The 11389-nt window shown below is 42.7% G+C and overlaps 2 protein-coding genes across 4 annotated transcripts; both read left to right on the forward strand.

Annotated features, from left to right (window-relative positions):
• The first annotated feature begins 153 nt into the window (after positions 1–153).
• On the forward strand, positions 154–8619 carry LOC125980018 (ARF GTPase-activating protein GIT2). Of its 3 annotated transcripts, none has more exons than XM_049738962.2 (20): positions 154–394; positions 857–990; positions 1069–1187; positions 1269–1374; positions 1515–1601; positions 1701–1831; positions 2206–2300; positions 2363–2408; positions 2683–2731; positions 2818–2890; positions 3265–3362; positions 3439–3550; positions 3642–3793; positions 3874–4029; positions 4349–4558; positions 4703–4792; positions 5123–5199; positions 5285–5443; positions 6397–6460; positions 6574–8619. In XM_049738962.2, the coding sequence occupies exons 1-20, from the start codon at positions 343–345 to the stop codon at positions 6775–6777; spliced, it is 2214 nt and encodes a 737-aa protein (XP_049594919.1). In that variant the 5' UTR covers positions 154–342; the 3' UTR covers positions 6778–8619. The 3 variants fall into 3 exon arrangements, with proteins under 3 accessions (XP_049594919.1, XP_049594918.1, XP_049594920.1); XM_049738961.2 differs by having other exon boundaries at positions 155–394; positions 2680–2731; XM_049738963.2 differs by lacking the exon at positions 4703–4792 and having other exon boundaries at positions 157–394; positions 2680–2731.
• A 368-nt stretch (positions 8620–8987) lies between these two features.
• Positions 8988–10883, forward strand: LOC125980024 (glycolipid transfer protein). Its single transcript, XM_049738973.1, has 5 exons — positions 8988–9295; positions 9505–9563; positions 9639–9772; positions 9871–10021; positions 10394–10883. The coding sequence occupies exons 1-5, from the start codon at positions 9193–9195 to the stop codon at positions 10574–10576; spliced, it is 630 nt and encodes a 209-aa protein (XP_049594930.1). The 5' UTR covers positions 8988–9192; the 3' UTR covers positions 10577–10883.
• Positions 10884–11389: the final 506 nt, after the last annotated feature.

Genomic DNA, 11389 nt, shown 5'->3' on the forward strand with positions numbered 1-11389 from the left:
GTCACAGAACGAATTAAATTCAAGTACTACGGTGTGAAAATTACTAATTAAAGTCTAATTTACTTGTTAATTCTAAATTTCCTTGCTACGGTTTCAATTATAAGTAGGTTAAATGGACATCGAGGACGCGGAAGTGACTGAGGAAGCGAACAAGGAGGCAGTAGAGAGAAACGGAACGGTCTCATCTCATCTTTGTTCAACAGTAGGCAGGGCAGATGGGCAAGAGAGAGTTGTTGCTTTTTTTCCCACCAGCCATTATCGACTGCTGCTCGACTGGCTCAGGAACGATCGCCAACTATTCTTCTGTTTTGTTTGTATAATATAATAAACATCTAAAAGGGGATGTCAAAGCGAGTGAGAAGCAAAGAGGTCTGCGCGGACTGCAGCGCTCCGGGTATGTCAAACAAGCTAACTGCTCAGCTACAGTGCTAACCCGCTAGCCTTTAACACAAATGTTATAAACCGTGTATTGTTCGTCTTTAATACAGCAACATCGTGATCCAGTTTGCTAGTTAGCTCATTTTAGAGACATTTTTTTCTCAGTGTTACGCTTGTGGTCTAACTGTGTCCTTGGTAGTGTTTTTACGTTCGTTTCTCCGCGAGATGTTACGAACTTTTCAGCTTCTCGCGATATTTGCACGAGGAATATCTACTAGTGCAATCTTGGATGAGTTAGTGAGAAGAAACTAAGAAGTTTTAATGCTCCAGAGGAAGGAGGGATGAATCAACCATTCATGTCAAGAACTGTTTAACTGTCTTATTTATTTGTTTATTCGCATTATCCATGACAATTTAAGTTTAATGTTGGTATACTGTATCCAAATACTTGAGTTTCTACTTCATGTGTGTTTTGCAGAACCTCGCTGGGCCTCCGTCAACCGAGGCGTGTTGATCTGCGATGAGTGCTGCAGCATCCATCGAGGTCTGGGACGACACAGCTCCCAAGTCCGACATCTGACCCACTCTGTGTGGCCCCCTTCCCAGTTTCAGGTGACTGGTGCTACCGCCTTGTGTAGCTGTTGTCCAATCTCACACATGAATAGAGCATTTAATGTTTTTTTTTTTTAGATGGTGCAGACACTTTACGGCAATGGAGCCAATTCGATATGGGAGCACAGCCTTCTGGACCCTTCTTTCTCATCCTCAACTAGCGGCAAGCGTAAAGCCAATCCTCAAGACCGTGTTCAGTAAGTATCTGTTTTAGGAATCAATTCTTGATCATTCAATAACACCACAAGACCGAATCAAATCAAATATGCTGTGTCCAGTCCCAATAAGACAGAGTTTATTAAGGCCAAATACCAGATGTTGGCGTTTGTCTATCGCATGCCTTGTCGGGAGGACGACAGCGTGACCGCCAAAGATCTTAGCAAGGTAAGAATTCAACATTCCACTGAATCATGCAAAATCCTATTGAAGCATTGAATTCAGTAGTTATAATTTTTCCCACACAAAATAAAAAAACTTGACCTGCAGTGTAAATCCTTGCCAAACTCACTCGGCTCTCTGTGCAGCAACTGCATTCCAGCGTTCGAACAGGGAACCTGGAGACCTGCCTGAGACTTTTATCCCTCGGCGCGCAGGCCAACTTCTTCCATCCGGTGAGTGAGACGCTCCAGTCGATTGTTGGTGTCATTTCCTTTTCAGGTGATATCATGTTGCGTATAATATGGCTTTGTTTTTCTTCCACGGGATCACAGGAAAAAGGAAATACGCCATTGCATATAGCGGCGAAAGCGGGGCAGTTGTTACAAGCCGAGTTGTTGGCTGTGTACGGAGCTGATCCGGGAGCTCTCGACTCCAGTGGGAAGACTCCCATTGACTATGCGAGGTAAAGCCAAGCCAGCGTGAGTCATTTGCAGTCTTACGGGAAGAAACAAAACAGATGCGTATGATATTCCTATTTTAGTGTGCTAACCAGAGCCAGAAGGTGAAAAAAAAAATTCAAGCTAGCAGCCCGCCATGAGCATGTTGTGCGACACAATGGATACAAGATGATGATGTCACATGATGGCTGACTAATTCAATGAGTGTAACACTGAAGCATAATTCAGTAGGCCAGCCTGCATTAGTTCTCTTATTTTTAAACATATGCCAGGGTTCCAAAATTCTGCACAGCCTGACAATAAAAAATAAAAAAAACTCTAAAAAAACAGGAGCATACATAAATAAGTATTTGTACAGCTTCCAAATTTGTTATCACAGGCAAGCCGGGCATCAGGAGCTGGCCGAGCGCCTCGTGGAGATCCAATACGAACTCACTGACCGCTTAACGTTTTACCTTTGTGGACGAAGACCAGGTAAGAATGAGAAGCATCAAAGTGACTTCTGTTTAGTGGCTGAGAGTTTGTTGTTGTTGCAGATCACAGATTTGGGCAACACTTCGTCATTCCCCAAATGGCTGACAGGTACTCTTGCTTTTATGTAGAGCTACGAAACAAAAATCACGGGTTAAGCATGTATGTCAATTCCGCGATAAAACAATTTGGGAGTTATGTTGTTAGTAGTTTTAAATAAAATCAGAGAAACTGTATTAATTGCAGCAATTAATGCAAATACTTTCCCAACATTGCCTTCTTTTGATGGCTACAGGAATAAGTAAGTATCCGGCATGTTTTGGAGACCTTTGTTACACACTTTTGTTTGCTTTGAATTAATTTACTTTGTTCTCTTTTAAAGCAGTCTAGATTTGTCAGAATTTGCAAAAGCTGCTAAAAAGAAGCTCCAGTCTGTAAGTCCTCCTGTTAGATGATTTATTTTGAAGTTGTTTTACCTATTTTTTTGATTGTTTTATTTTTTCTTCTTGTTTTGTTCCAGCTAAGTAACCATCAGTTTGAGGAGCTTGCTATGGATGTTTACGACGAAGTAGACAGACGAGAAACCGATGCAGGTAGAATGCGGCAAAAAAAAAAAAAAAAATTATTATACAGTCGTTAATGCATCAAGAAAAAATGAACAAAAACATGAAAGCGCACAGTCACCGTGACTTTTCAGAAATCAACTTCGAGTCGTCGTCATTTTTCCTGTGACAACAACATGACCTTGAAGGCAGCACGACTAATGCTGCTAATGGATGATCACCCCCGCCCACACACACACACACACTCCCCGGCTTGATCCTCAATTGGCCAAATGAAATTCTAGCTGAATTGTTTGTGAGTGGAACAAAGCTTAGGTGGAAAAGCTCCAGAGACAATTTGTATAGTCATAAATTTAAGTGGCAAGTACGTCCATTTATTTTGTGTGTTTTTTTTTTTTTTCTAGTGTGTTTGGCCACTCAGAACCACAGCACGCTGGTAACAGACACCACGGTGGTGCCTTTCCTGCCGGTCAACCCAGAGTACTCCTCCACCAGAAACCAAGTAAGTTCTGCCCCCATTTAAAAAAAAAAATACATATTTAAGTGTATTGTTGTTAGTTAGTGAATTCCTCCCTCAGGGTCGTCAGAAGTTGGCGAGGTTTAGCGCCCATGAATTTGCCACCTTGGTCATCGATATTCTGACGGACGCCAAACGTCGGCAGTGGGGGAATTCCTGTGACAGTCCCAAAGGTGCGATGTTTTTTTTGGGTCGCGCTCAATTGGCGTATAGAAAATTATTTTCCTGTTATTGTACGTCTCTACAAAATGTCTGTGTCTACAGAGAGCGTGGAGCTGATCCTGCAAGGAATAAACAGTCGCCACAGCAGCGAGAGCCAAGACAACGACCAGCCCGACTACGACAGCGTGGCCTCGGATGAAGATCCGGTCCAAGATGCCATCCGCAGGGACAACGGCACTGATGGAAGGACCAAGGTTTGGCTAGCCGCCTGCTCTCTCTCTCTCTTTTTCTTTCACCCAACACTAATCAAATGAATTTGGCTGACGCGCATCAGAGCTCCGAGTCATCCGACTTGTCGGACGGAGGCCCCATCACGGTGCAGGAGTTCATGGACGTGAAAAGCGCCCTCACCGCCTCGGAAGCCAAAATCCAACAGCTCCTCAAAGTCAACTGTCACCTGAGTGAAGAGCTGCGAGCCATGCAGGGCAAGGTTAGTCAAGTGCCAAACCTCTTGGTGAATCAGACGTTGTTGTTGTCTCATTTCCTGTGCTGCGCTGCTCAGAAACACCCAAAGCTTCCGTTTCCTTTTTCTCCTGCCAGGGAGATCTATTTTGCTTAACTTCCGGTTCATTCACACGGCGGTTTTAAGCCCAGCTTTGTGACTTTTGCCACATTTTTTTTTTTTTAAAACAAACATAAGTAATAAATTATCTGTATCAGCTGAAATGCTTTTTCCTTGAGGTTTGGCTGCAATTTCCTCCATGATGAACACCCCACTTTTTCATGTCACCCCTTTTGTCCTCCCTCAGCTGAACTCCCTGCAAACGGAGAACACGACGCTACGGTGGCAGGCCCCCGCCGCGCCGCACCAGGTCCAGGGGCTCGCGGGCCGGCGCCAGACCCGAGGCGTGCGCGCCATGTCCATGTACGAGACGGGCTCCATCCCCAGACAGTCCCCCCACCGCGACGCCACCGCTCGGCGGGAGGACGGTGTCGTTTTACAGCCCTTCCCCACCAACGTAAGCGCCGCCGGGGCATTGCGGCTCCCGCTCGGCCGTTGACGTGACTCGGTATACATGCCTGGCTTGGAGCTGGTGGTGGTTTTGTGAGATCATTCATTCATTTGATTGGAGTTGGCTGAACTTGGTGTGACCCTTTTCTAGATGGGGAGGGGTCCTTTGGGAACGGCCGCTTCCTCCCTCCCATCCTTCCCCTCTTCCCTGTCCTGGTCACGGGACGAGAGATCTCGAAGGGTTAAGTACCGGAGGGCTCCGCAAAAAGCACCCCCGCCCTCCACTTTTTGCGCTCTCACCTGACGTGCGTCTCTTTAAAAGCAGCTTGGCTTGTCTTGCCGTCCGCACCATCGCTTTTGATTAAAGCCACAGGGTCTAAATGCCCCCGAAAAAAAGCTGAAATGTGCTTCTTGGCCCTCGATGAAAACATTCATTATTCACGCCAGCATTTGTTTGCATCGACTAATCGCATCCTTTCGCTTGTCGTCCTATTTGCAACCGACAATGCATGACTGTGCGGTTTTGTTTGCGCATTTGGATGGGATGCTAACTGTCTTGGTGTCCCCACAGGGCTGCAGTTTGGAGGCATACAGTGCCATGCTCAACTGTGAGACTGCGCCGAGCCACTGTGAACCAGAAGATAGTGGGTAAGAAATGTCTTGGGTCGAACTGCAAAAGTTCAACGACACTATATGGTTTAAACTCCTCTCCCCCTATTTTGTGCGCTTTCAGTGGCCCCCTGGCAAACTTTGAGATGGCCGAGGGTGAGACGGAGCATGAGGAAGACGCCGCCGCCCTTCCCTGCACGGAGGACGTCATCTGTAAGACGGAGCAGATCACCAAGAACATTCAGGAGCTTCTAAGGGCCGCCCAGGAGACCAAACACGAAAGGTACGGCATCCCACAGTTTTTTTTTTTTTTAATAATAATAATACTAAAGTGCCAAAATTAATTGACAACTAATCAATTCCGCTAAGTCGGTAAATATGTTGTTAATCACTTAATTGTTTTGAGAACTTGTTCTTTTTTGTACTATTACTTATGATTGCTTGTATTATATTGCCCCCTGGTGGCCAAAGCCAACACACCAGATGAAGCGAAACCATTTTTTTTTTTTTTTTTAACGTGTGCATCCTACATCTTCGTTGTTTCTAGGTCAGCACATAGTAATGTTTAACTTGAGGGCATAGACATGACTGGCCGGGACTCATTCATACTGGTCGCCCCGAGCATCAAGGCAAATGCTGCGAAAGAGAAGCAAGCAGCTGTATTCTTTGGAACACATTACTTTTTTTTTTTTATCACAGAATGTAACAATTACAAGAAACTTTTCATTGCAGCTCGTGTGCTCACTGCCATTTGTCTTCACTTTCACATTAGTGCGCTACATTTCATGCATGTCCGACTAAGCCTTCTTTAAATGCTTATTCAACTGTACATATTCGCTGCCAGTTTAAATAAATTCGGGGGAAAAAATGCATACAGCGTGAGCCATACTCGTAACAGACAAAATGGGGCCATCGCCGTGACATCGCTGTCTTTTCTGGCCTGTGTGAATCAGCTCCTTTGTTTGGAGTTGATGCGACACTTACTGCACGTGCAGCAGTGTGAAAATGCAAATCTCTTGTCGAGAATAAAACAGGATAATAGATGATAATAGATAAAACCATTATTCAGTTATTAGGATGATCATAAAAAATAAATTAATTAATGACAAAACATACAAATCCCATTTGATGCAAATAAATGTTAATACGTACATAAATAAATGAAAATAATTATATATGCATTCAGTAAATGACACGGCTTTAGCACTGACCATGCATTTGTGTGACTCCGGGCAGCTTCCTCCCGTGTTCAGAGAAAATCTGTGTGGCTGTGAAGGAGATGGCCGCTCTGTTTCCCAAGGTAACACAACACCTCGCATGTGTTTACCAAACAACACTACACAATGTGCAGACTCTTGCTCATTGTGCCACCCTCTGCGACAATATGACCTGTTCTGATATCTTCTTTGGCAGAGGCCGTCCTCTGAGACGGTTCGCAGCTCCCTGTCGCTGCTCACCTCCAGCGCCAGCCGCTTACACGGCGAATGCCGCGGCCCGTGCCCTCCCGCCGCCGCCGATGTCCAGCTGGTCACACAACAGGTCATCCAGTGCGCCTACGACATCGCCAAAGCTGCCAAACAGCTCGTCACCGTAACCACCAAAGAGAATAGCAACTAGCTAGAATCCCCTCCAGCCCTCCCCCCCCAAAATGATCATTTCACGTCCTAGAGAATTACATTCCTTTAACTTGGGAAATTGAACAGTATTTATTCTTAGCTTGATAACGAACAGTGACCAGGGGTTCACAAGCTTTCAGTTCCAGCGGAGAAAAACGGCAAGTAAGCTGAATTACCAAATGTGCCATAGGAATTGAACAGTTGCTTATTTGTGAGAGGTGAAAAAACGTCAAGGTTAGAAAGAATAGAATTAAAAATGTTTTTTTTTTTTTTATTTAGAAAATGTCTAATCTTATGACAGTTAAGTTACTTTTTTTCCGACGTTTTGAAAATGATACAACGCAATCTTTTATGGAGAATTGTTTACAAACCCTAGTTTCCAAACCCCTGGTTTTAGATGGAGAATAGGTTACCTCACAACTGCAGCAGCTAGCGATTAGCATTCCACTGATAGCAATGGCGATATTTCATGGATTTGTGGCTAACCCCAGTTTCAACCCTTTGCTACAAAGCTGGGAGGATATATCACCATGGCAACTACGATAACCCCTCGCTATTCGAGCAGAGTCCTTTTTGCGAATAGCAAACAAACGAGCGGAGAAATTCCTTATTTTTGAAGATGAATAGTTCTAAAGTAGGATCCCAACATATAAAGATTTAATTTTGGAAAAAAGTAATTATCAATTATCACCAGTTGTTAGCTTGTGCTTATTGCAATATTCAGCAGAGAAAAAACATGCGGTGAAGATTCTCTGTAACTTTCGCTAACAATCCAGGGATCTTAAAGCTTCTTAAAGCATGACGGACTGAGCCGGGAATAGGTGAACTTTTCAACAAAGAGCCCGGTTTAGGTTCCATGGGAAAATCGTGAATAGGTGAATTTGTGAATATCAGTCAGGGTTCACTGTATCTTGCATCAGTGTTTTTGGTACAGCCATACTTCTGAAAGTGTGTGAGTGTGTATACACGTGTGTGTTTGTGTGTGTGTGGGTGGGAGATGTCCTCAGCAGCTCATGTGAAATCTATATCAAGTTATGCAAATGTTGCAGAACCTCCAAAGTGGAACACCTTAATTCAGTTCACATTTTAGCATTATAGAAGCATAACCTTTATTTAGTCAAGGGGCATATTTTATGTCAGACAGCACACCAAACAAAAGTGTCAATTAGGGTAAAGTCATTATGCCTACTGCCCCCTTGTGGAAAATAATTGAAATGTTCTGCTTGCCACTATATGTTGCTGGCATAGATAGATTGAACAAATTTGCTTATTTGAAATAAGTCATTTTCAAAATGGAATACAATCAAGCTGTTACAAAATTAAAATAAGCTAATTTTTTTTTTGCTCTTGAATTGCACCACTTTGGTCCAACTGTGGAGGTTCCGCTGTGTATAAAAATGTATGTATCAATGTAATTATCAGATTTAATCCAAATGCTCTTGTTGTATTTATGAAAGTGCATGTCATACCTCTTGGAAAAAATTACCAGCGTTTATTTTCTCAAGTCCCCTTTAAGTGCTCTGAAGTGTTTTCAACGCAAAACCCAAACTATTTGGAGCCCTAGTTTGGGAAACTCGGATCCAGGTAAATGCGCCCTTCAATCAACTCTGATCTAACGTGTCACTTTCAGTCCCGAATGCCAGCGATGGAAAAAGTAACAGAATACCTCGGCCCCACGGAGCCCAGTTGGTCTAAGTTACATTAAGTCTCCAAACAGCAGAGAAGAGATGCCATTCAATGTCATCTTGCTTTGTTTATGCACTGTAATGCAAAGAAAACATTGTCAAACACAATTGTGTCCAACTATGAATATAAAATGTTTGCCTTTAACAGGTGCCATCAACTTTCCAGCCTGTTGTATTTGTTTGCCGCAACTTACCATATTTATTCTGGGATGGGAGAATTTTTTTTTTCTTCTAAATTCAGTTTACCCAACAACAAATCTCTACCCATTATGTTTTGTGAGTAGCAGTGTATATTAATTTTAGGGCATCGATAGCATACAAAAATACATATAAAGAATTTTAAAATGTCTCATTTAATGAATTATGTAATGTTTGAGTGTATAGTTAATGAGAAATTTATTATATAAATTGGAACAAAATTCCATTGACACCTGTCGCTTAAAAGTATGACGACACAGGTGTCCCTAATTTTGTGACCGAAATATTTCGTCATCACCGCGCGACTTGAGAACAACTTTCGAAAGTTAAACCATCGAAATTTGCTTTATATAATTTAATAAGACGGATAGAAACAAATTTAGGTGCTTTAAATGCATTTTCGAAAGAAAAGAGGGACACCTGAGCCCAAAGGCGGCCCGACAGGCGCCTCCTACCCGGTGAGAGGCAACTTCCGGGTTGTTTGTACGGGAGCAGCTCATGAAGACTAGTTAGTTGTAAGAAGGACGATCAACATGTCTCTTCTTCTGGACAACAGCTTCGGAGAACTGCCTCCGGACAACTCCGTCAACACCAAACTCTTCCTGGAGACAGTCTCTCACCTTCCGTCCTTCTTTGGTAAATAATCATAGTTCACTTGCTATATGACTCTGAACTAGTTTTAATGAATGATGTCATTGGTGACCCCGGCGACGGGTTACACTTTGTTTTTTCACGGGTTGACAGCCCCGTGTTGGGCACTTAATTGAAGATTACGCCATTTATAAATGTGCCTCTATATGTTAAAAAACAAAACGTCACTTTTAAATGTCACTTTTTTCTTTCAGACTGTTTGGGCTCCAAAGTCTTTTCGCCCATCAAGTCAGACATTACTGGCAACATCACGGTGAGTGTGATTGAGATGAATGTGTGACTTGATCATGGAAATGGTTGTGTTATTTGTGTGAATACGTGTCCACAGAAAATTAAAGAAGTTTACATGAAAGACCCGCAGCGGTACGTCACCCTGCAGCAGATCCTGGAGGCCGAGCGGCAAGACCTTGGGGCCGAGTGGCCCAAAGCGGGAGCCACGCTGGCTCTCATGTGGCTCAAGAGGTGAGGCAGCAGACACTACATTAGGTACACCAAAGCAGTAAAATCACTTTTATTCGGCAGGCGTGTCCGCAACATGCCTCATTATTTATCCGTTTCAGGGGTCTCCGTTTCATCCAGGTTTTGCTACAGAGTTTGGCCGACGGCGAACAAGATATGAACCAACCCAACCTCATTCGCATTAACATTACCAAAGCCTACGAGCAGGCGCTCAAGCAATACCACGGGTGGTTTGTGCAGAAGATTTTCACTGTGAGTATTAGGAGAAAACCCACACAAGCATCTGCAGAACATGAGAACATCAGACGGTAGTACTGTTTGTATACAACATAGTGGTATGCAGAGCCCCCTAGTGGTAAGCAAAAGACTCATCTTAATAAATAGCCAAACTTTGTGGTTGAAACTTTTTTAAATTGGGTTGAGTACATTTAAGTGTAGTTCAGTTGTATTTGACTTTTAAGAACAAAACATTTCCATTTAATCTTTTAAAACTCTTTGTTTTTTTAAAATATTTATTCAGAAATATTTTTGGTTCAAATCTTTTAAGAATGCCCTGGGCATGAAAGTTTGCCCAGCCCTGATCTACATTTTATGAATCGCTTGTTTATTTTTCCTATCTTCCAGACGGCGCTGTACGCGGCCCCCTACCGCGCCGACCTCCTCAAGGCGCTGTCAAAAGGAGAGAACGTGAAAGAGGAAGAATGTCTAGAAAACCTGCGTCACTTCCTGGTCAACTTCACTGCCACTGTTGATGCTATCTATGAGATGTACGTGAGGCTCAATGCAGAGATGGACTACACAGTTTGATGTCGGAGGACAGCGGGGCCTCATTTATCTGCCGTCCGTGTGCATTTTTATATTATTTATTTTGTTTTGTCCCTTATAACAGAATTTGTGAAGCTTTACACTTGAGTGTTGCATTTTAGTGTCTTTTTAATGCAGCCCTCCTTAACATTATTTCATGAATACAAGTGCCTTAATATGAATGGACCAATGGACAATGTTGTCAAAAAGTATTTAAGATGTATTGTGACAGACATTATAACAAAATTACAATTTTCCTAAAAGTGATATACATATGCTGTGTTTTGATTAAAGGTTGTGCTTGTTTAAATTTAGTTAATTTTTTTAGAACTGTAATTAGAACTACCTAATTCCATCCTTGATCAAATTAAATAAGACTGTGGTAAAAAAAATAAAAATAAAATCCAAGCGGTTCTAAGCGAGTCACAGAAAACCACGTGACGTTGCTTCCTTCTTATTGGTCTGCTGCGTGCTGGCGCAAAACACAAACCGGAAAAAGGCTACGGAGTACCGAAATGTGAGTAAAATGAACACTAACGCCAACATGCAGTAAAATTGTTGATAAATTAAAGTAAAGACGTTTGCCAGGCTGCAGGAAGTTAATAGTCGAGTGCAGTTCAAGTTCTTTTGTACACTTGAAAAGTGAGTTCGATTCACCTGTTTTATGTGGTGACTGCTGGGAGTGGCGTCACCAGCGTTCAGCATTATTGCTAAAACAACATTAATTTCTTCAAAAAATAAAGATTTGGTTAGATTTTTTTATGTTTACGAGCGTTAGAAATTCCTTTTCTAACTATACTAGACTATACATCGTTT

The sequence above is a fragment of the Syngnathus scovelli genome, chromosome 13 (assembly GCF_024217435.2).
Source record: "Syngnathus scovelli strain Florida chromosome 13, RoL_Ssco_1.2, whole genome shotgun sequence".
NCBI classification, from domain to species: Eukaryota; Metazoa; Chordata; class Actinopteri; order Syngnathiformes; family Syngnathidae; genus Syngnathus; species Syngnathus scovelli.

Bases quoted from the DNA above. Each gene is read 5' to 3' on its own strand.
- LOC125980024 (XM_049738973.1), top strand. From the start codon at position 9,193: ATGTCTCTTCTTCTGGACAACAGCTTCGGAGAACTGCCTCCGGACAAC. The intron at 9,296-9,504 runs GTAAATAATCAT...TTTTTCTTTCAG, and splicing joins TCACCTTCCGTCCTTCTTTG to ACTGTTTGGGCTCCAAAGTC. The intron at 9,773-9,870 runs GTGAGGCAGCAG...TATCCGTTTCAG, and splicing joins GCTCTCATGTGGCTCAAGAG to GGGTCTCCGTTTCATCCAGG.
- LOC125980018 (XM_049738961.2), top strand. From the start codon at position 343: ATGTCAAAGCGAGTGAGAAGCAAAGAGGTCTGCGCGGACTGCAGCGCT. The intron at 3,363-3,438 runs GTAAGTTCTGCC...TTCCTCCCTCAG, and splicing joins ACTCCTCCACCAGAAACCAA to GGTCGTCAGAAGTTGGCGAG. The intron at 5,444-6,396 runs GTACGGCATCCC...GACTCCGGGCAG, and splicing joins CAGGAGACCAAACACGAAAG to CTTCCTCCCGTGTTCAGAGA.